The sequence below is a fragment of the Phyllostomus discolor genome, chromosome 7 (genome assembly GCF_004126475.2).
Source record: "Phyllostomus discolor isolate MPI-MPIP mPhyDis1 chromosome 7, mPhyDis1.pri.v3, whole genome shotgun sequence".
Lineage (NCBI taxonomy): Eukaryota > Metazoa > Chordata > Mammalia > Chiroptera > Phyllostomidae > Phyllostomus > Phyllostomus discolor.
In genome coordinates, this window is record NC_040909.2 from 14346341 (window position 1) to 14371445 (window position 25105).

At 38.2% G+C, this 25105-nt stretch overlaps 1 protein-coding gene across 19 annotated transcripts in view; it reads left to right on the forward strand.

Annotated features, from left to right (window-relative positions):
- The window catches only part of CLASP2 (cytoplasmic linker associated protein 2), a 153338-nt gene that overhangs the window by 120257 nt on the left and 7976 nt on the right, over positions 1-25105 (forward strand). For 17 of the 19 annotated variants that reach the window (XM_028518045.2, XM_036030544.1, XM_036030547.1 and 14 more), the window contains 9 exons: positions 487-650; positions 1852-1930; positions 5329-5472; positions 6520-6663; positions 7821-7927; positions 9698-9851; positions 15524-15752; positions 23893-24086; positions 24332-24460. In XM_028518045.2, coding sequence (XP_028373846.1) covers positions 487-650; positions 1852-1930; positions 5329-5472; positions 6520-6663; positions 7821-7927; positions 9698-9851; positions 15524-15752; positions 23893-24086; positions 24332-24460 — 1344 coding nt within the window. Of the gene's footprint in view, positions 1-486; positions 651-1851; positions 1931-2058; positions 2110-5328; positions 5473-6519; positions 6664-7820; positions 7928-9697; positions 9852-15523; positions 15753-23892; positions 24087-24331; positions 24461-25105 lie in introns of all 19 variants that reach the window. The other 2 variants (XM_028518049.2, XM_036030545.1) reach the window with 1 other exon arrangement.

Sequence of the window (25105 nt, forward strand, 5' to 3'; positions counted from 1 at the left end):
CTTATAACGAAAAAATATGTGACAACTGACATTTTGAGAAATCTGAGGAGCCTCTAAATAGAGCCCATTAGGTCAGAGTGATCTCACACTTCACGGTCACTGTCAGCAGAGTCATCTTCTGATGGCCTCAGGGCCACACAGCTGAGCGCCGGTGAAGCCTGTAGGTCGTTCCTTATCCTAAATTTCAGATGAAGTGGATTCAGTTTAACCAGTTGAAGCTGCAGGTGTGCCAGTCATTACGGCCAGTTTCTTTACCAAGTGATGCTGCATGGAATAGCTAATTGTCGAACTTCGGCAGAAGTTGGATAACATTTCAAATGCTCTTGTATCACAGAGTCCAATGAAAGGCAAGAGAGATTATTTTTCTGCTTGGCTGCCAATCGCTGTGCCTCTGATTCCTATATTCCTTTCTACTCCAGTTTGAATTGATCATAAATGTGACTATTTCCTCCTTTTTCTCCCCCCTCCCCTGTTTATCAACTGTAGGTGTTCAGCATGTTTTTGGAGACTTTAGTGGACTTCATACAAGTCCACAAAGACGATCTTCAAGACTGGTTGTTTGTACTGCTGACACAACTCCTAAAAAAAATGGGTGCTGATTTGCTTGGGTCTGTTCAGGCAAAAGTTCAGAAAGCCCTTGATGTTACAAGGTAATTTGCTTATATATTTCAAGTTTAACTGATAATAATCAGGAATATTTAGTTTCTGTATTAGAAGTTCAGATATCTGAGTCTTTTCAAACTACTGGGATTGTACAAACTCCATTTTAAAATTGTTGATGATGTCCATTCACGTGGTACATTTCATGCAACACTGGTCCTTAGATCAATACTGCTTTCTTTTATAAAACTTTCATTAATATTTGTGGATTTATTTAAGGTGGCATTATTTTTATCCTAATTAAGATGTATCTGCTGAGTCGAGGTGAAGATTTTATTCAATTTAATGTAACAGTAAAATATTTTCTAAGTTTAAAAAGAATATTTTATTATACATTGAAATATTTATTATCTTTTTAAAGAAAATTTTGGCCCTGACTGCTGTGGCTTAGTACGTTAGGCATCATTCTGCAAAATGAAAAGTCACAGGTTCAATTCCCAGTCAGGGCACATACCTCGGGTGTGGGCCAGGTCCCTCGTTGAGGGCATATTGATTTTTCTTTCTCTCCCCTTCTCCCTCCCTTCCTCTCTCTCTAAAAAATATTAAACAACTAAAATCTTTTTTTTAAGATTTTGAACCAATGATATATTTTTACTTTCTTGTGTAGAAGGTTAAAGTGAATTATTTCAAATATCCTACCCATTTATGAAGTTGAAGTGAGTGTAAAATTTAGATATTAGGTATGGGGAAACATCTCTGACAATGTTGAACATTTTCTGAATATGATTTGAGAAAGAGAGGAAGGCAGGGGGCGTTGGGAGAGAGAAGCATTGTTTGATTGCCTCTCGTACGTGCCCTGACCTGGAATCGGACTCACAACCTAGGTACGCGCCCTGATGGGAGATCAAACCCGCAGCCTTTTGGTGTATGGGATGACACGCCAGCCACTGAGTAACCCAGCCAGGGCTTGAATATAGTTTTTTTATTAAATCCACAGTTGAGGCAAAATAGACCATTATTTATTATAGTGTTGCTTTTTAATCCCCTACAGGATATAAATACCCAGATTTTTCTGGGAATAGCTTTTATTGTGTATTGTATCACAAAGTCTGTACCACATGCAGATACTTATACTTAATGTATACTTTTTAAATGACATTATGTTTTGGTATTAAGCATAATTTTCTGTTAAGTTTGCTAAATGCTTACTTGCTGTTTTTATTTTGTTTTGCTTTTCCCCCCTTATTTTAGAGAATCTTTTCCAAATGATCTTCAGTTCAATATTTTAATGAGATTTACAGTTGATCAGACTCAAACACCAAGTTTGAAGGTAAAAATTTGAAGTCTTTTGAAGACATTATAAGGAATTTAAATGTCTTAGTAATAAAGTTATGTTAATTTATATCTGTCACATGAGAAGCTATTCAATCCATGGATTTTGTTTTTATAAACTTTCAGACAGCCAAGCCAGCACTTCGGGACCAGCTTCACTCTTTTTGGAGCTCCAAGGTTTTTTTGTTTTTGTTTTAATCTGCATTATTTCTTTTCTTAACTCTCTTTACAATTTCTGCAGTGTTTCAGATAATGTTTGTATGCATCTGCGTTCAACTACTAACCTTTGTAAGCCTTGTAAGCATGCACACAATTTAATTTCAAATGTTATTCAAATGCCAGGCTATTCTTTGGAGAAGCTTATGGGGGGTATACATTTAGAAGGCAACACAGTATGGCCATCTAACCCTAAGCTCGTAATGCAGACTTGCTCTATAAAGTCTTATCTGATTTTATGTTTGTGATTTCCCAATACTTTTCTTAAAAATTTAGATTCTGAATAGGTATTTTGGGCGAAATGTCAGTTTTGCCTATATTTATTTTAGTAAACAAAAAATTTAAGTTTAATCTCAGTGCTATTCTCATTAACTGAAATAGTAACATGTTTTTTTTCTTTTTTTTTTCAATGTGGTATTTCTGATGTGTGCATAAAATTTAGAATTAGGATTAACTTCCTTGATTGTTATTAGCACACATTTTCCAATTAATTTATGTAAAAACTAGGTGGATTCCAATTTGTTATAAAAGTAATTATTAAATTTAAATTTAAAACAATTTAATATAAATGAAGAACTCCTACAGTTTTTCCTAAAAATGTTTCTTAGTATTATTAAATGAGATTTAAAGTCAGGGAAATAACAAGCATATGTACATGTACAATTCTTATATTTTTCTGCTCTGTTCTGCACGAAATACATTCCTACAAGCATTACTGCCCAGGACTGATTTTGTTTAAGTTTCTGAATATGATTTTGCCTTAAAATCATGATTATGTTTCTTACCAGGGTTGCCTTACACTCAATATAATGTTGTTTTTTCAGCACTGCTTTCTGAGGGAAAGTCCATCTCTTAATTTTGAAAAACGACCTGCAGAAGAGAATAATTTACTTGATGTTGTTGAGAAATATTTTCAGAACTCATCCCTTTTATTTATTTTTTTAAGGTTTTATTTATTTTTTAGTGAGAGGAGGATGGAAGGGAGAAAGAGAGGGAAGGAAACATCGATGTGTGATCCCTTGCCTCTCCCACACCCCAGCTGGGGACCCGGCCTGCAACCCGGGCATGTGTCCTGACGGGGAATCTGACCTGCGACCTGTTAGTTCATAGGCCCGCACTCAGTCCACTGAGCCACACCAGCCAGGGCAGAACTCATTCTTTGTCCAAGGCATTGTGCTAAGCATTTTAAATTTATAGTGGCATATAAACTTTATAGTTTTATTATTATTATATATAATAACTAATAAACTATAAATTATAAATAGGGCTATGGTTTAGGTATGATTTTATATTTTTCACAGTGTGTCATGGTTAAATATAAGAAAGGAATAAGATAGGAAGAAATGGTAATGGAGAGTGATTTTATTTGAGTAATATTTTTCAAAAATAAGTGTGATTTGTTGACCTCTTTTTTCTGGGTTTCACAAACACATAGAATTATACACACCTTAGCGATTAGATTATTTTTTGCTCTCTTAAGAAGAATTCATGTTTGTCTTATGAAAATTACAGACTATGTTTATAACCTTCTGAAATACCCTACTAAAATGTAAACTTTCAAATGATTACATGTGTATTGTAGTTATTTTGCCCATTTGTACAAATGCCTATTTTTTGAAACCCTTTTAAAACTTTACATACCTCTATAAATTACCAAGACACTGAACAAATTGAATCTCATCTTGCAAATAATGGTGGCAAATTGAAAACAAAATACATTGATGTTCATTTTTTGAATTTACTGTAGCAGCTCTCAGGTGTTAAGACTGACAGAAAATGACATGGCTTGAAGAAGTCAGAACCTTGTGTGCTGCCGTAATTTAGTGGGGCCTGCGCCTGCACAGTTCACCATCAAATCTGTTTTCCTTTCCACCGTGCATTTTACTCAAGGGTGGCGGATAGGTTAACTCTGGGTTCTTTTCGATCCATTTCATAAAATTACAAATTACTTCTTAAAATTCATTCATTAGGAAATGAAGAATGTAATTTGATCTCTTCTGTCTTGTTTGTTTTTCTGGAAACAGAAAAGGGGAAATACACAAGCATCAGAAACTTACTGTAATATTTTACTTCTTGTATATTAGCTTGGAACTCTCCAAAGACCTTGTTTTAGACTGAGTGAGAGAAATGACACATTAATATCAATAATAAGGGAAGAAAGAGCACAGAAAAACTGATTACCTTAATCTCTGGCACTATATTTTCAAAGTTACTGTCTTAATCATACCTTTAAACCTTTCTTCGAAGTCAGGACACCAGCAGTTAGTAGGTGTTTGGCACCTTCTGTACCTGAGGGCTGTGCACTCTGCCTGGTGCCATTGCTGAATGTGTCAGTAAAGCCTTAGAGAGCCGTTACTTAGAAATCCTGGAATGTCTGAAGGCAGAATTTAAAAATAGTGGTTTGAACCTAATTTTCTGCCCCAACATACCTGAAAGAAGGGAGATAATTTAACCGTGGCTTTTTATAAGAATAAAAAGGGCTAATTCTAAGGAAGAAGTGTGCTGTGCCCCACCTCCTGCTGAGGTTGAAGCCTGCATCCCACCTGCAGCCACACATCAGGAATTCATGGAAGAATAATAAGACTTTTTAAAGTACATATAACTCATATACAAATAAGTATTGTCTTTTCTCCGGTGGTGGTTGTGTAAAACTTTTTTGGGACAGTTCTTTTGGACGGTAACTGTAGCACTTGGTGGACCTATTAAAGAACCTGATCTCATTGTATGAGCCTTACTGTATACTTGACAAAAACCCTGTATTGCCCACCTTAATTGCTCACTCGATGTGTAATGCCTTTTCAGAATACTTTGGTTCATTTTCCCAAAAGCCCAATTACACTCAGTTGATAAAGACAAGCTCTCAGGGAGTCTAGACAAGAGTCAGCTATAGGCTCCGAATGCAGACTCAAGGAGAGGTGTATAATGTTGTCAAGACAGTCTTCAGCAGTTGTTCAGACACAGGCAGTGAAACATCTGGGACGTAAAAGTTCTACCATGTGTGAAAAACAAAAGTCCACATTGTTATATACTTATACCTCAGGTAGAGGTAGGTGGTTTAATTCTTTATTGTTGTTTTTCTTTTTATTTATCAAAAAATAATCACCTAGTTGTGTTTGAAGTGTTCTCAGCATCCCTCAGCGCCCACCTGACTGTCCTCTCTCACTGTGCTTACCTCTGCAGGTGAAGGTTGCTATCCTTAAATACATAGAAACTCTGGCCAAGCAGATGGATCCAGGAGATTTTATAAATTCCAGTGAAACTCGCTTGGCAGTCTCTCGGGTTATCACTTGGACAACAGAACCCAAAAGTTCTGATGTTCGGAAGGTATGTTTTCATATAAGGCCTAGAAAATAAATTAGAAAAGCAAGTCAGTCATTTTGGATTACCACTGAAGGAAGCTAGTATTTTCAAGACATTACCAGTTAGCATTGATATGAAGACCTTTTTAAAAATCTCTCTAAATTATGTTAAGTTTTATCCACTTAATATGAGTATAATTTCCAACTTAGGCTAAAAAAATTATCCTTGCCATAATCCTCTCAACCTCTAATCTTACAACCATTCAAAGTATTCGAAATCTTTCCCCTTGCATTTACTTATGTATTTCAAACAAGAGCTCACACTTTTCTTGGCTTATTAACTGTAGGCATTATCGATTGATCTGTTGATGAATTTAGTCATTATGTGTCTGTCTACCTTGGTGAATCAGGGTTTTGCGTTCTCGTATTATTCCCACATCCTTTCCACTGGTGTTGGTCACCAATGGAAGAAATTCACATTTTGACTTGGGAAGTATTCACTCCTGTACCACGGGAATAACTCCTTCCTAATGTTTTGTAAGTATCTGTCAGTATTTTGAACATCCCTGCCACATGCCTGTGGCTGATATCTTCCATATCCTCAAGAATATAGATAATTTATTTTCTGGGAAGCTCCCTCCCAGACCTTCTGTCCTTTTCACCATATTCCTGAGACTTCTGTTTACCCCTAATCATTTATTTCTTACATCCTATATCGAGCTCATTTTTTCAATATTTACTGCAAAAGAATGTGTAGAGTATGAATTTTGTGACCTTTATTTTTATCCATCTTCTTGTAATCATTTGTTAGGAAATTGAAGCAGTACTGTACATTGATAGAGTAACCCTGGAACTGTCCAGTTAATTTCTGCTGTTGATTTTTTTAGTTTGTATTTGTTGTATTTTCATATTCCCTTCTTTCTTTCAACAAAGAAATTTTAAAGTATATAAGAACATCTTTTTTATGGGAAAGATAGCCTTGTGCTACTGACCAGAAATGTTAGTAAAGAAAATGGTCTCCTCTGAGTAACCAAAGTATGTCCATCTGCTTCTTGTGTCCTTTGTTTTCTAGGCAGCACAGTCCGTGCTGATTTCCCTGTTCGAACTCAATACCCCGGAGTTTACAATGTTATTAGGAGCTTTACCAAAAACTTTTCAGGATGGTGCTACCAAGCTTCTTTATAATCATCTTCGAAACACTGGCAACGGAACTCAGGTATTTTTTCAGTTATTTTTCTAGGCTGTTGTTTAATATGGGTTGTTGTTTTTTTTTTTAAACAATAATCCTTTCTTTTACATGAAGTAAACTTTTGACCCTGGTTAGGAATTTTGCATCTACATTGAACAGCATTTCCTGAGCTGAACTAAATATTGTCCTAGAAAGAACAGAGTCCTTAGGCCTGTCATGTTTATATTATAATTTGGTGTATATTAGGGTGGCAGTGAATGGTGGCCACAGGTATGGAAAAGGAAAGCAAAACGTGAGCCAGAACTTAGACGAAGGCATCAGCTTTGTAAACCATTAGAATTAGAACATACTTTTTAGATGAACCAGTTGTTGAGGACTAGAGGGATGACTTATACCAGGGGTAACAAGTCAGTCCATACAGGGGAATGCTTAGAAAGGTGTGTTCACATTTAATAATTACAGGCTTGTCTGTCCAGAGGTGCTTGGTTATACTGGATTTTGTTTTGGTGAAATACAGTTTGAGTAAATTAAACATTCCAGTGTTACATAGCAAAATGGTAGAAGATTATTTACATAATATGCCTACAGAATTGAACTTGGCTATAAAAGACAGACCTTTGATAATGGGTAAAGGAGAAAATAGATTTACTTATGGCAGGCTTAAGGTAAAGTCTGAGGGTTAAGAAACAATCTGAGAACAATTTCCTGGGACCAGACTCAGTTATCTTTTTAAAAGCAGAAGGGGTTATTTTATTACCTCTTCAGAGAGAGGCAAATTTATAATATGACCAGATTTTTATGCCTTTGGTGTCTTTGTGAAAATCATTTGTAAAGCAAACTCAGGGAGAAATAAAATTTGAGCATTAGTAATGTTTGGAGAAAGGAAGTTGGTTCAGAAGAGGAAGCTAATTTAAAATTATTAATTTGGGATCTATTAAATCTTTGAGGAAAAGATAATCTTTGAGAGTCAGAAGTGGATGAGGAGAACAAAAAAAAAAAGAATAGATTTCTGAATGGCAAGAAAGGTTTTTCCCTAGAAATCAGAGATAAGTACATGAATAATTAAAATATAGATCTTCAATGTGGCTTCCCTATTACTCAACTTCTTAATGTATGTTTCCCTAAGACACTTTTAGTTGAACTTAACTGTCATATGTTAATATTTATTTGATTCCCTCCATCAGAGTTCCATGGGGAGTCCTCTAACAAGACCCACACCACGTTCACCAGCCAACTGGTCCAGTCCTCTTACCTCTCCCACCAACACATCACAGAATACTTTGTCTCCAAGGTAATAAAGGGGTAATTTTCTGTCATGGTTTGTTATTGCAAATTCCCATTATTAGGAAATAGACATTAATATAATCCCAGCTGATTTCCACTTGACTTGAAAGGTCTTAGACACATAGAAACTTAGTAGATTAAAAAGTATATAGCATTTATTCCAAAAGTAATCCTTTAAATTATAATAATGCATACAATATAGAATTTTTTAATAAGTCAAAAGGAAAATTACACAACTTTGTAAATTACTGGTTGTTACATTGAATAGCATAGTTTCTCAGATATGCTGTACAAATTCAGTAAATTACAAATTCTTTTAGTTATACTACTTAGTAAAAATGGTGAGGTTAAGTTGTTACAGTGATGGATATTTAGATCTAAGTTGGCCAACCACTTCTAAAAACTGGGGAAAAAATAAGCTTATAGACCAAAAAAAAAACCCATAAAAATAGAGAATAGAAAAGGGGATAAATGTAAAATGACATTATAAATACTTCTTAGGAAAAAAATGTAACTGTGAGATTGGTCCTTAATATAAAATTTAAGAAATGTATAATTTCACACACTTGAGCAATTCAAGCATGGGCTATATTTCAAATGAAGTTTTTGACTCATTAATGAACTAATATTTTCCCTTTTTCCTGTTCTTTTGTAAAATAGTTTGCATAGTAGTTCACACTTACAGTTATTAGCTTTTTTTGTTATTAGCCATATATACCATAGAATGTTTCATCATATTCATTACAATGATATGATACTACATCAGCCTCTAAGAAAAATATATTGCAAGTTTATCATCCAGCCTGTTTCTTCCATGTTATATAAATGTAACAATTTTAATAGCTATTATATGCCAGCCTCAGTTGAGTTTTAGAATTTGATTATAGAATTCATGTCAATAATCTGTTCAGTGTTAAAAATTCTTTGCCTTCTTACAAATTTGTATAAAATACATTTATCTCCTGTTCAAGCACTACTATTAGTGTGAGTTAATCACAGGAATTAGCAAACTTTCTGTAAGGGGCCATGTGGTCAATATTTTAGGCTTTGTGGGTCATGCTATCTTTGTGACCTCTGCTCAACTCTGATGTTGGAGGGTGGAAGTAGCCTCAGACAATAATACCTAAATAAAGGCTGTCTCTATGTTCAAATATACTTTCATTTATGCACACTGAAATTTGAATTTCATAAAATTTTCATGTGTCATAACATATTATTCTGATTTTTTCAACTATTTAAAAATGTAGCCCTGGCTGGTGTGGCTTAATTGGTTAGAGCATCATCCCATAGACTGAAAGAACTTAGATTCGATTCCCAGTCAGGGCACATGCCTCAGTTGCGGGTTCAGTCCCTGGTTGGGGCATATACGAAGAGGCAACCAATCAATGTTTCTCACATCGATGTTTCTCTTCCTTTTTCTCTCTTTCCCTTCCCCTCCCTCTAAAATCCATAATGTCCTTGGGTGAGGGTTAAAAAATGTGTAAAAAAAATAAAAGCAGTTTTAGATTTCAGGGGTCATGGTTTGCTGATCCCCTGGTTAATGAGAATATTTTTAAAGGTGAAAAGACAAATTAGTTGTTAAGTTGTTAGAGTCATTGTAAGCTGCCCTTAATGGGTAGATATGGGGACATGTCCTTTAACCATTTATAGCTATTGGGTTCTGTTTTGCTTTGGGGAATATATATTCTCTAATCCCATTTTTATAAGTATCCTACATAATCTCCTCAAATGTGTTTGTAAAAAGTACATAAATAACAAAAGTTGTTCTTTTTTATAGTGCATTTGATTATGACACAGAAAATATGAACTCTGAAGATATTTATAGCTCCCTTAGAGGTGTCACTGAAGCAATTCAGAATTTCAGCTTCCGTAGTCAAGAAGATATGAACGAGCCATTGAAAAGGGATTCTAAAAAAGATGATGGCGATTCAGTGAGTTTTTGGATCTTCTTACATTGCAGACTTTTTCGTTAAGAGTTTTTGGTTTGTTTGTTTGTTTACCTTTGCTTTCTGTCATTTTAAAACATAATTTTCTAGGGGTCAATCATAAATATTTACTGTGTATCTACCATGAGTCTTAGATTTAGAAGGCCTATTTATGCCCCATGGTCCTTGTAGATTTTCGGATAGAGCTGAGAGTACTGTGGAGTTTTAGGTTAAAATGTAAAGTGAATCTGTTTTAGATTAAGTGGTCAGGAAAGGCCTCTATCAAAAGGTGACATTTATATTGAGGTGGAAATACAGGAGGGGGAGAATTCCTTAAAAGAAATAGCAAGTGCAAAGACAATTAGGTGAGAATAAGCTATGTATAGTTGATGGCCAGGGCAAAAGCCAGTGCAGTTAGAGCATTATGAAAATGGGGGGAGCCCTAGCCAGTAGGGGCTCAGTTGGTTGGAGCATCATCCCACAAACCAAAAGGTCACAGGTTTGATTCCTAGTCAGGGCACATGCCTACAATGTGGGTTCAGACCCCGATTGGGGCACATACAAGAGGCAACCAATCGATGTTTCTCTCCCTCTCTCTCCCTCCTTTCCTCTCTCTTTAAAATCTATAGGCATGTCCTTGGGTGAGGATACAAAAAATATTTTTTAAAAGATGGGGAATGGCGTATGGGCCAGATCACATCAGTGTTGTAAGATAAAATAAGGCGTTTAGGTTTTTTTACTGTTAAGCATAGTGATAGTGATTTGCATTATCATTTGTGTGGTTCCAATAACAATATTATGATCTAGCTGATACTGGAATTACTGTGCATTTTGTTGCTTTTGCTGTTAAACAAAGAGCAGTTATTTTTTACTATACTAAAATTTTTCTCTGATGGTTTCACTTTTCTCAAAACAAACCATCCCACTCTTGCCTAGGGAATCTGTGGTTTCTCGGTGTTTGCAGAATTGTGGAACCTTGCAGTGCTCCAGCACATCTCCATAAAGGGTTCCTTCCTCTGCTTTCTTAACTTCTCTCCTGTTGTTGTTTTCCCCCTCGTACCTGTCTGGAGGATGGGTCTGGTAAACTATGCTAGAAACCACCTTACCCCTCACACTTAAGGTTTCCTATCCCAAAAGCTGCATGTGATAGTAATGACAGGTTAGTAACAAATCACTGCTTAATTGACAGGTGCCCCCCCCCCAAGATAAGGCACATTGTGGGGAGCTCAAGTAGTGGATTCTGGCATGGGTTTAAATCCTGGTTCCTGGCAATTATTAGTTAGCCATATTGTCACTTCTAAGCCTCAGTGTCTTCATCAGCAAAATTGGGTTATTACTGCATACCTTTGAAGTTACTGTGAGTATAATAAATCACATGACTTCATCCAGCCCAGACCTGAACTTTCCTGAGCTCCAGATTCATAAATGAAACTGCCTGTTTGAACTCCTCATCTTTTCCTCTAAAACTGTTCTTTCCTATCTCACTTGATAGCAACACTGCTTTACTTAGCTAAACACCTTGGTCAAAGGAGTTGCTCTTGTCTCCTCTCTCATTCCCATCCTCCATACTCAGTTTCCGGAATATCTGTTGACTGTATCTTCAGAATATATCCAAAATCCAGCCACTTCTCACCACTGCCTTTCTGTTTCCAGCCCTCGTCATCATCATTGGTGCTCTCACCTGAATTACTGAAATAGGCACCTCACTAGCCTCCTTGATTTTGCCCTTGGTTTCATGTAATCTGTTCTCACTTCTCCACTCACAACTCAGAGGTCCCCATCTCAGAGTAAAAGCCAAAATCTCCACAATAGACTATTTTCCCTTTTTACTTCTCTGACTTTATCTCCTACCACTTTCCTCCCTGTTCATTCCTGAGCCACACTAGCTCCTTACTGTTTCTTGAACATACTGGGCATGCTCTTGCCTCCAGGCCTTTGCCTTGGCTATTCCCTCTGCCTTACACATGTTTTCTACAGATAGTCCCATGGCTAATTTCCTCACTTCCTTCAAGTCTTTATTCGAATGGTCTTCTAGTAAATCCTACTCTTGACTACCCTATTTAATACACAATATCTGCATTCATGATTCCTTTAATACTGCACTGCTTCCTGTGCACTAACCACCTTCTAGCATACCATATACTTCACTCATTCATTGTGTTTTTGTAATGTCTGTGTCCCTCCACTAGAATGTAGTCTCCTCCAGGGTAGACATCATCCCTCTTTTGTTAACTAACACATCCGCAGTGCCAAGACCGATGCCTGGCGTGTACTAGGTGGACAGTAAATATTTGAAGAATATTTGTAAAGTGCCTAGCTAATGCCTTGGCACGTAATTGTTTAATAAATGTTGTTGATAATGATGGTGGTAATTTTTTTCCAGTTTTCTTGTTTTTAATCATTTTTAATTACAGTTAACATACAATATTATATGAGTTTTAGGTGTACACCCCGGTGATTAGATATATAACTTACTAAGTGATCATCCCAATAAATCTCATACTCATCTGACACCATATGCAGTTAATAACTATTACTGACTATATTGACTATTATTGAATATATTCCCTATATATCCCCATGACTATCCTCTAACTACCAACCTGTACTTTTAATCCCTTTACCTTTTTCTCCCATCCCCCTGCCTCTCTCCCTCTGGCAACCCTCAAAATGTTCTCTTTATTTATGAGTCTGTTTCTGTTCTATTTTTTCATTTTGGTTTTAAGATTCAGTTGATGAATACATATGTATTTATTGCCATTTTATTATTTATATTTTTAATCAGTTTTTTTTCTTCTTAAAGAAGACCCTTTAACATTTCATGTAATACTGGTATGGCAGTGATGAACCCCATTAACTTTTTCTTATCTGGGAATCTCTTTATATGTCCTTCGATTCTAAATGATAGATTTGCTGGGTAGGGTAATCTTGGTTATAGGTTCTTTTCATCACTTTGAATATTCTTGCAGTTCCTTCTGGCCTGCAAAGTTTCTGTTGAGAAATCAGCTGAGTCTTATGGAGCTCCCTTGTAAGTAACTAACTGCTTTTCTCTTGCTGCTTTTAAGATTCTCTTTCTGTCTTTAGCCTTTTGAATTTTAATTATGATGTATTTTGGTGTGGGCCTCTTTGGGTTCATCTTGTTTCGGACTCTGCACTTTCTGGACTTGTGTGTCTGTTTCATTCACCATGTTAGAGAAGTTATCAGTCATTTTTTCAAATGGGTTTTCGATTTCTTGTTCTCTTCTCTTTCCAGGACCCCGTGATGCAAATGTTGGTACTCTGGAAGTTGTCCAGAGGCTCCTTACACTGCCCTCATTTATTTGGAGTCTTTTTCTTTTTGCTGTTCTAGTTGGGTGTTTTTTGCTTACTTACATTCCAAATCACTGATTTGATTCTTGGCTTCATCCAGCTCTACTGTTGATTCCCTATAAATTATTCTTCATTTCAGTTAGTGTATCCTTCATTTCTGTTTTTTTAGTGGCTTTCATGTTCTTTTTTATGCTGTTGAAATTCTTATTAAGCTCCTTCAGCATCGTTATAACCAGTGCTTTAAACTCTGCACCTGATAGATTGCTTGTCTCCATTTTGTTTAGTTCTTTTTCCAGAGTTTTGTGCTGTCTTTCATTTGGGATGTTTCTTTGTCACCTCATCCTGGCAGCCTTTCTGTGTTAGTTTCTATGTGTTAAGTAGAACTGCTATTTCTTCTGGGCCTAATCATGTGGCCGTAGGTAGTAGGTGTTCTGTAGAGTTCAGTGGCACAGCCTCCCCCTTCACCCTAGTTGGGTACTCAGGTACACCTCCCCATGTGGGCCATGTACACCCTCCTATTGTAGTTGAGCCCCAGTTGTTGTTGGCACGTCAATGGAATGGGATGGGATTTATCCCCAGGCCGATCAGCTGAAAGGACTGGCTTCACCCACTGTAGAGAATCACCTGCCCAGGTTCCCACCCCACAGAGCAGTACTTACTTCAGTGGGGCACCGGTGCCCATAGAGTCTGTCCCTTGATTGTGTCACTTGTGGAGGTGACTAGGTGATGATGCTTCAACATGGTCTAAAGCTGTCCACCTGGTGCACTGTCTCTCAGGCCTCCAAGAAGCACAGTCCAAGGTCAGCCACCACCTGTGTTCTGCTGGGGGCCATCCAGCGCAAGTTACAAAGCTATCTGCAGATCACTGCTACTTGTGGTGAGCTCGAAGGTGTCCAGGACAGGCCAAGCTGTGAATCAAAGCCAGCTGTCTTTAGTGCTGGATATGAGGCCACTTAGGGAGAAATTGGGGTGTGTTAAGACCAGATACTGCTTGTTTGAGAAAATTTAGGAAAGCCTGAATGAAACATGAGCCAAGTGAGTCCATTCATGTGGAAAAGCCACTGGAAACATTTTGGATGGGACTGCTAAGTTGGACGGGGTGAGATCTCAGGTAATCACAGGGGCAGGGCGAACAGTGTTAGCCAGATTGATGGAGACTCAGATGTGGTGCCCATCTGCCCGGTCTTTGAGGGGAGGGCTCATCAAAGGAACACTGGCCTCTGCCAGCACTTGTGTCTGGGAGATAGCTGCCCCTCCAGCTTTTGCCCTGATGCCAGATAATTCAGTTTCTCCCCATATGTCCCTGGTGCCCCAGCGCTGGAGCTCGGAGAAAGGGAGTCCAAGTAAGTCTGGACATGGGCCCTTTAAGAGGAATTGCCTGGGACTCTGGAAGCCCTCAGTCTCACCCAGCCACAATCCTGGCTGGTTTTTACAGCCAGAATTTATGGGGACTTCTCTTCCCAGCACTGAAACCCTGGGCTGGGAGCTTGGTGTAGGGCTGGGACCCCTCACTCCTCAGGGGGGACCTCCACAGCCGAGATAGCCTTTCCAGTTTTTATTCGCTGCCTGTGGGTGTGGGACCAGCCCATCCGTGTCTCGACCCTCCTACCAGTCTCCATGTGGCGGCTTCTTCATATCCTTAGTTGTGGGACTTCTGTTTAGCCAGACTTCAGGCTGTTCTGAATGAAGGTGGTCCTGTAGTTTAGTTGTAATTTTGACGTGGGTGTGGGGGGACATGAGTACCTCATTTAACTGTTCCGCCATTTTGACCTGAAGCCAGTGGTAATGATTTTGGTACTGGTCTTAGTATCGGTGTTAGTATTGCTATTTTGATAGGTATATTAATGTACACAAACTACCATCAGGCATCTTTACAAATTCATACAGTTTCTTATGGCCTTTTTCCCCCCCTTAAATTAGGCTTTTAAATTTGGTTTTCTTATACTTTGTTGACATACTGTCATTGTATAATTTACTACCTTACTAATGGAACCTGACAGCTTTTAGTTCTTTGCTGCTAATGAAAGTCCTTTTGTATCTTTAGTCAGTATGCAGAAGCTGTTGCTGATCACATGGTATATATTGTTTGGCCAAACCATTGGCTAGGACACTAAGAATCTTCAGAGAGAGTATTCTTTTATGGGTTTATTTGCCCTCGCCAGGTTTCTCCACAGCTTTACTATGAGCTTTGATATATTGAATGTAAGTTTTAACTCATACTGGTTTCTATTACATCATTTCTCCCCGCTGGTTATTGTTACCTTTTTAAAATAGCCTTTTGAGCAGTAGTAAGGAAACATTTTTTTAGAATTTCGGATTGTTACTTGAATATGAGCTAATTTGCTATGCCTCCCCCTTCTCGTTACTAGATGTGTGGTGGCCCTGGGATGCCCGACCCAAGAGCAGGAGGTGATGCTACTGATTCGAGCCAAACAGCCCTTGATAATAAAGCTTCATTGCTCCATTCCATGCCCGCTCACTCCTCTCCGCGCTCTCGAGACTATAACCCGTACAACTATTCAGACAGCATCAGTCCCTTCAATAAGTCTGCCCTCAAGGAAGCCATGTTTGATGATGATGCCGACCAGTTCCCTGATGGTATGTTCTGGGTCCTAATGCTGCTACTGTCTGTGTGTTGGTGGACTGGGAATCCATGAAGCAAAAGAAATATACATGCTCTTTTTTGGTGACCTAAAAAGTAAGGATCTTTGGGATGGTAATGTTATCTCTCATCTTCTAGGAGCTCATTTCTAATGGCTTGGTAGCTATCTTCCCTAGAGCGAGAAAGAGTAATCATCTAAGATCATCCTTGAAATGATAAAAACCTCAGTGGCCTCCCAGAAATAACAAATCAATTGTAGCTTATAAATTTTTCTTCAGACACCATTCAGTCATTAATTTTTTTGTCAGAATGACAAAACCCTTTGAAGGAATACCCATTCTTTGCAACAGCCTTTTAAGTATGAAGCTGTAAACAAAATCTTTAGTAAGATATATCCAAGGACCAAATATGGGAAAAGCTACCATTAGGTTTTGGAGTTGGCTTAGGTCTAAGTTCTTATGCTTACAATGGGCTTACGTCTAAGCTCAACGTTACTAGCTCCACAGCCTAATAAGTGGGTTGACCTTCCTGAGTCTTACTTGTTTAGGCTAAAAGGAGATGGAGATGTCATACTACCTGCCCTGCTGATCACGGTATGCAGTAAGGTTCAGGAAGAAATGTATAATAGCCAATTAGAAATTATAAAACACTGCAAATGTTTTAGTTATTTTTAATAATAAAGAATTATATTCCCCTCTACAACATGATCCATTAATTATTTTTTTTAAGACTCAAGTAATGTATGGTAATGTATAAACTACCTGTAGCTAAAAATGGAAGTCTCCCACTTAACTGTATTTAGGTAGTTTCTGATTTTCTGATCCTCCTTTATTCCCCCAGTGTTGCTGTCAGTGAACACACTTTGGCAAAAACTTTTATGGATATACACATAATTCACCCTGAGAGATTTCTAGAGGTGAAATTGCTCAGTTAAGGGATGTGTAAGTTTAAGGTTTGAGACCCAGTTACAAGCTTAAAACTGTTGGCCAGTTTAAGTATGTACTGCTGATTTTCTCACCAACAGAGAATGTTTAAATATTTTTAATTTTTGTTACTGTGATGGATATGGAATAGGTGATCCTAATAAGCATTTCCTTAATTTATTGGAATGATTGAGAAATTAGGTATCAGAAATCTTTTTTGATTTTTGTAATTTTGATGAGTAGAAAAATTTCTTTGCTTGTATTTCTGATTACTAATGAGGTTGACAAATTATATTTTTACAAACATGTCATGTTAAGAGACTTTAATATATCACAAAGGCAAAATTATGACAATGTACCAAACTAAGTTTAAATTATATATGAATCTATAAAATTGGCCCAATTATACACTTTGGTGTGTTTCAATCTGTCACAAATAGTTAATATGTTGCTGAGTTTTATTTGCAACATCAGCTTAACAAGAATGAATCAATTGGACCTAGTATAAAAAGTCCTTAAACCCTGTGTAGCAGCAGCCGCCTGGGGAGTTGAGATGCAGTGTTAGCGGCTTTAATTGTATTAAAGTTACTTCTGCATAAAGGTCACAAATTGGCAGACCAAATTGGGTCTACTGACATTTCTTTTTTCTTTTTAATTTATATTTATTGATTTAAGAGAGAGACATCGATTGTTATTCCCCATTCATGCATTCATTGCTTAATTCTTGTATGTGCCCTGACCAGGTGTTGAATCCACAACTTCAGCGTATCCAGAAAAACGCTCTAACCAATTGAGCTACCCAGCCAGGAGAGTCCACTGACATTTCTTCTCTTTGCACACACACACACACACACACACACACACACAACACGTTTTCAAATAATTGAAAGCTAATAGTTGGGGGTAGAGGACAAAGAACTTTTTTTCTTTTTTTTAAGATTTATTTATTTACTTATTTTAAGGATTTTGTTTATTTATTTTTAGAGAGGGAAGGGAGAGAGGGGGGGAGAGAGGCACATCAATGTGCGGTTGCTGGGGGCTGTGGCCTGCAACCCAGGCATGTGCCCTGACTGGGAATCGAACCTGCGACACTTTGGTTCGCAGCCCGAGCTCAATCCACTGAGCTATGCCAGCCAGGGCCAAAGAACTTTTTTTCTTAAACCATTTGAAATCAGCTGCCAGACTGACGCCCTGTCATCCCAAACACTTCAGGATGCACTTTATGTAAACAATAACATTGTCCCTCATAAGCACAATATATTCATCAAAAGCAGGAGATTATCAACAGCACATTAATGACCACCTATTCTACACCCCATTACAGTTTTGTCGGTTGTCCCAATAATACCCTAGAGCTAGAGGGTTTAGTTCAGGACCTCCCATTGCATTTATCATCATGTCTCCTTCGGCACTCGGTATTTCCTCCGCTCTCATGACCAAGGTTATATGAAGGCTACTTTGGAAGGTTAGAGACCAGTTATTTTGTGGCATTTCCCTCAATTTAGCTTTTCTGATGTTTTCTCAAGATGAGATTCAGATTATGTACTCTGAGGACAGTATCATAGAAGTGACATTGCATTCTTTGAAGTAACACATAACTGCACTTTCCACCTGACTGGTGGCAGTAACTTTGGCCGCTTGGTTATGGTGGTGCTTCCCGGGCTTCTCCACTGTGAAAGTACTCTTTTTCTAATCAATAAGCGTTTTGTGGAGATGTACTTTAAAATTGTGTAAATATTCTGTTCCCCATTAAACTTAATATTTATTCATTAAAAATTCATTTACAGCCTTGACTGGTGTAGCTCAGTGGACTGAGTGCCAGCCTGTGAACCGAAAGGTTGCTGGTTCGATTCCCAGTCAGGGCACATGCCTGGGTTGCAGGCCAGGTCCCCAGTGGGGGGAGTAAGAGAGGTAGCCAGTCTCTGTTTCTCTTGCACATAATGTTTCTCTTTCTCCTTCCTTTCTCCTCTCTCTAAAACTAAATAAATAAAATATTTTAAAAATTCATTGACATATTTATAACTGTATGGACTCGTGGTTTCATGTTGTATCAATGAGTTATGCTTTGTCACTATCCTTACTTATTTTATTACTCAAATTGTCCTTGATTTGACCAGCAGGATTCTATTCAAGCTGGCTTTGTGTCCTCATGCCATGTCTCCATATTTGCATTCTGGAAAAACAAAATATTATACTGTCCCTGATGCAATCCTGGAATCAACCATTTCTCCAAGGATCAGTCCTTGGTTTCTTTTCATAGAAAACGGCGCACTGGGCGTACACTAAGGTGCACTTGCTGCTGGTGAGACACCTCCCTATGCCCTCTCGGGGGCCAGAGCTGTATGACGCACGACTTTATGTCTGCTCACTCCCATATCTATCCATAGGTACACCGGACTCCAATTCCAGTCAGCCAGTACCATGAGATTAATTCTACTTTCCTCCCTTTCCAAATTGAGAACCCCCTTTCTCAGAGAGTGAGAAACCTGGCTTCCATTCCCTCTAATATATTTACCCCCTGGACCAGTCCTCCTTTATGCACCCAGCTTCCATCCCCACCACCGCCGCCGCCACCACCTCATGTGCACAGATGCACTCCTCACCGTGCTGGGCTCTGCCATTCCTCGTGGACACCCTCGGCCTCCTGGGCTCTCACACCCCGTGCCGTGGGTGTCCTCCTCATTCTGCTTGGACTCTGACAGGTCACGCCTGGCCCCCACTCCATTTGGGCACCCCTCTTACCCTGGCTGAGCCTTGAAACTCCATGCTTTCCCCTCTCAAATGTAGAGATCCTCCTTACTGTGCTTGGGGTCTGTGCCCCCAGGCCTGGCCATTTGTAATTTTGATAAGTGGGAAAATAATATTTTATGAGATTGAGGAATCATATTTTTACCTTCTCATGTTAAGAGACTTAATGTGGCACAAATATTAGAAAATCAGAATAGCAAGATCACTCCCTTTTTGTCTAATGTTCTTCTCTTTTACCAAGGGTACATACATATTTTTCCATTTGTTTAGGGAAGACATCTTTGAAAATTATATAGCTGAAACCTAAACAGGGTAGAATGTTTTTCAATTGCAAACCTAATTTTTTCACAGCTTAATACCTGATTGACTACTGAAATGTAGGCAGCCATTTTTGGTTGCATACACACTTTGTGAAGATGGATAAGCCCTCAGTTAAACCAAATAGTTGCCCCAAGTTTCATATAGCAGTTGTTTTCATTGTCTATTTTTAATTTTAATTTTGAGATGGAGAAATCCAATTTGCCATTATTTTATTATAAACATTGCTTTTCAAAAAAAATTTATTGACCTTTCTTGCTGTTTCGATTTTTCCTTTCAGCCACCATGTCCTCCCCTCCTTAATATGCAAAATTTATTTTTTTTGTCTGTTTTTAAAACCTAGAACTTTTGGGAAGAGATCATTATTTTGTTAAAGTCGGATAAAGGACATGTTTTAAAATTCTGAGACAAAGTATATCTCACTTAGATGTCTCTGTTTACATTACAGACAGATACATTGTTGATACATTTATCAGAATTAACAAATCAAAAAAAAAATGTACCCCAGCCAAAGTGACTCAGTAGGTTTGGCACCATCCACACACTGAGAGGTCGCTGGTTCAATTCCCAGTCAGGGCACCTGCCTGGGTTACAGGTTCCATCCCCAGTTGGGGCACGTGCGAAGGCAGCCAATCAATGTTTCTCTCTCACATTAATGCTTCTGTCTCTCTTTTTCTCCCTCCTTTCCTCTCTCCCTAAAATCAGAAATAAAATTTTTAAAAACCATCCAGTGTCCATATCTAATCATGATCTTTGTAAAAGTTTACCAGGGACTATAATATTCCAAAATACTACCTTTATTGAGGATACTGTATTTAGAGGAGGCTCTTATCAGAGTTTGCCAGGCTGAAAGACTATCCTATAGTTTCTGAGCACTGCAACAAAAGTATTATTTGACTTGTAATTGTGCCAGCACTTGTCCTGAGGACAGAGGCATATTAGTATTGGTGAGTTTATTGTATGCCCCGGCGTGGGGCCTCACCGTGACACCGGGAGGGAGGTGCTACTTTCCCACTCTGCTGGCAAGAACACTGAGCCTCCATAATGATTAAGAACGTGCCCCTATCACACAATGTAAGAGGCAGAGGTTTGGTCAGACTCCAGAGCCTGCGGCTGTTTTTCATGTGACCACAGTGCCTCTCTGTTGATTACTACACTGTAATTAATTAATTCAAGGCCTTAGGGTTATCTCATTTATATGATATAAATAGTTCAGTTGTGTAACAAGTAATTTATGTGCTTTCTTTGGCAGAAATTGTTCTCCTGTCTGTCATTTCTTTAGACCATTATAGTGGGTTGGCCAAAAAGTCCATTTAGTTTTTTCCATAAAAGATACTTTTCATTTTCACCAATAACTTTATTGATTTGGATATCTTGAGTATGAGGACTATCCCCTGCTATTGGCTTCTAGTGGGTAGGGGCCAGGGGTGCTGCTAAATATTTTCCACTACATAAGACAGCCCCACAGCAAAGAATTATTTGGCCAAAATGTCAGTAGTACCAAGAAACTTCACAAACCACTTTTGACAGTGGTTCTTAAAAACCACTTTTTAATCAATCACAGCACCTTCTCCATGCACTGAACAAATCTTTTCCTTTTTTTTTTGTTTCAATTGTGTTTTACCTTTCTTGAAATAATACAGCATAATACACTGAAAGTGTTGCATATTTTCTTCCATATTCAATATTAAAATGGCTGCACAAAAAATACCAATTCTGATTTTTTTAAATGCACACTGATAAGACAGCTGTCAGAGTACAACCTAACAAAAATGTTTTAAGTGAAGTTAGAGACAGCTAAGCACTACTAGAGCCATCATACGGAAAAAAACAAGTGAACTTTCGGCCAACCCAATATGTCAAGTCGTTTCTAATTTGTCTCCTAGATGAATTACAAAGCTTATATTCATGAAGAACTGGGTTCCTTTGAAAAGCATTTTCTTTTGAATTCCATTTACGTAGCTGAAATAAAACTTACCAGAGTGATTCTCTTGACATCTGTGGAATTCTGATAACTTTCCAGGAGTAGTTTTTGTGGGGTTTAGAGAGATGCATTTACCCTGCTGTAGTAGTTCTCATTAAGCCAGTACTTAATATTGTTTGTTTGTTTATTTGTTTAACATTTTATTTATTTATTTATTTTTAGAGTGGGGAAGGAAGGGAGAAAGAGGGAGAGAAACATCAATGTGTCGTTGCCTTTCACGTGCCCCCTACTGGGGACCTGGCCTGCAACCCAGGCACGTGCCCTAGACTGGGAATTGAACTGGCGACCTTTGGTTCTCAGGCCTGCACTCAATCCACTGAGCCACACCAGCCAGGGCAAAACCAGCAATATTATTCTAATGTTGAGCTATACAAGTGAAATTATTATAAGACAATTGTTTTTCCTCCAAGTGAAGATTTTATCTTTGAACACAAATTTCTTCTTTTTCATGGTTTTGCTTTGCATTTTGCATAGGTTTTCCTTGATCTTGAAAAATCCTAATTTGGTTTTCCTTAGTGATCATTCTTTCCAGATTATATCAAGATTTTAAAATCAGTAATCACATTTGGTACACTGTGTATGAGTATTTGGGGACCAGAGGTTCTTAGTGCTCTAATTGTAATTCCGTGAAAGTTATCCTAACAGACTTCCATTCAGCAGTCAGTTAATGTCATTACTTTTGGTTCAGTTTTCCTTTCGTATCATCTGTTAGTTTTGCTCCAGTGGAAAGCATATATTCTAATAGCTGAACTTGATTTCCTTTCCTCGGATTTCTGAATCCCCTTCAGTGAAATACAATTTTCCTTTTCCTACTTGTAGTTGTGTGTTCCCTGAGACCTGTTTTGTTATCTCGATACATCATTGGTATCTCCGGGTCAGAGGTTAAGCAGTGGGCAAAATGAGGCACAGTGGCTTGTTTTTAACTATCCGTAGTGATCCATCTGGCAAAAGGCAACCTTTGGGCATTTGGAGGAAGAGTGGTCTTTCCCCTTGAGCCTTTTCTTATGTGGGCAACAGCCCTCACCCCAGTGCCAGGTTCACGAGCCGTCTCCGGTCCGCTAGGATCGGCACCAGTGGCGGCCCTTTCCCACAGAAGGCCGGCGTGCTGAGACCCAGCGGGCTGACAGAATACAGCTCTGTGGTGCTGCACGCCGTCTTTCCTGGAGACTCGGGAGAGGGGACGGCCCAGGGTGCCTTCCAGGCTCTGTATTCTGTGGGTATTTTTTATGTTACTTCATTTTTCAGAGACGGGGTTAGGAAAAGCATCTATGGCACTGGTTCAGGCTGTCTGCCCAAGTCCCTCAAGGCCTGAACTTACCATGTATTTTGTCATCAAAAGAATTTAGGAAGAACTCTGCTATTTTGTAATGTTCTAATGTGAACTATTGGATTTAACTGTCTTTTCTACAAAAATGATTCAGAGCACTGATGACTGTTGTGAAAATAATGGGTCCTTTAACATTCATAAAATTCATGAGCTCATATTTCTACTTTTAAAAAGTGAAAACTTAACATTGGACCTAACTCTTGACTCTGACATTTAAAAGGAAATATATTAAGTATTTATTCTGTCTCTTCTGTCAAACTAGATGTCAGGGTAATTAGGTGTAGTTGATAAAGTTATTCTCTACAGAAGAAAATCCAGCCCATTTTTAATCCTGCATAAAATAACTGATTCCCCAAAAAGCAGTGGATGAAATGTTAGTTAAGAGGCTGGCAGGGACCTCTAAGGTGGTGGGATCAGGTTGCTGCCATTTAAATCCAGTGACCGTTGCCTCCTGGGATGACACCACAGGTGTACACGTAAGTGTGCAAGGGTGAAATACTTGGTTTTTGTGAGAAATGTTTCCAGAAAAAAAAATAGAAGGAGGCATAAAAGTGAAGTAAGAATGATAAATTGTAATTGTTAAATCTGGGTGATAGGTGATTGGGAGTTCATTATAATAAATTCTTGTATGAATTTTTATTGTAAAAAGTTTTAAACTAGCATTGGTGTTTTGGTGACGATAAATGAAAAAGAAAATTACTTAGGGCTTTGGGGGTTTTTTTGTGTGTTTTTTTTTTTACAACCAACATTCTGATTCATGTTATAAAGTTGTTTTCCTCATGCGTAGGAGCGGTGACCTATGAAGTTCCAGAACTAATGTCATGTCCTTTTGACAGATCTCTCCCTAGACCACTCCGACCTGGTGGCAGAGCTGTTGAAAGAGCTGTCTAACCATAACGAACGTGTAGAAGAGAGGAAAATTGCCCTCTATGAACTGATGAAGCTAACACAGGAAGAATCTTTCAGTGTTTGGGATGAACACTTCAAAACAATATTACTTTTACTGCTTGAAACCCTTGGGGATAAAGAGGCAAGTAAAATTTCCTTTTTAATAGAATTAGTTGGCTCTCAGGTTTTTACACATTTAAAATGTGTAATATGTTTTCAGCTAAAGATGTGCAAACTTAATTGTGCAATATACCACCTAATTTATGCAGTTGTGTGTGATTTCCCAACCCCCCGCCCCGATATTAAGATCCTATATATCAGGTATGGAAAATGTAAAAGACTTTCTACAACTGAAAATATTAAAAACATTAAAATGTTTCTTTCTAGCCCACAATCAGGGCTTTGGCATTAAAGGTTTTAAAAGAAATCCTGAGGCATCAGCCAGCAAGATTTAAAAACTATGCAGAACTGACTGTCATGAAAACATTGGAAGCACATAAAGATCCTCATAAGGAGGTAAGTTTCCCGACTCCTAAATTATAATTTTATTGCTAGTACTTGTGATATTATAGCAGTTCTCCCCCAGCCTCCTGCTTATCCTCAGGAGATGTTCCAAGACCCCCAGTGAATGCCTGAAAGTGATGATGTTACCAAACTCTATATATATATTATGTTTTTCCTATACATGCATACCTGTGATAAAGTTTATTTTATAAATTAGGCACAGTGAGAGATTAACAATAATAATAGTAAAATAGAACAATTATAACAATATACTGCAATAAAAGTTATGTGCATGTGGTCTTTCTCTCTCAAAATATTTTATTGTAATATACTTACCTTTTCACTAAAAAGAAGCACTTTACAGCTCCTCTCTGGCATACCTGAATTGCCAGCATCACAGCTCTTGCACATTGGGGTCATCATTAAGTCAAATAAGAGTGACTCGAACATAAGCACTGTGGTATCACCATAGCAGGTGTGATGACCGACCTGGCTACTAAGTGACCAGCAGACGGTAGCGTATGTAGCATGGGCTGTGCTGGACAAAGGGATAATTCACATCCCGGGTGGGACAGAGTAGGATGGGGCGGTGGTCATCATGCTGCTCAGAGTAGCATGCAATTCAAAACATATAAATTGTTTCTTTCTGGAATTTTC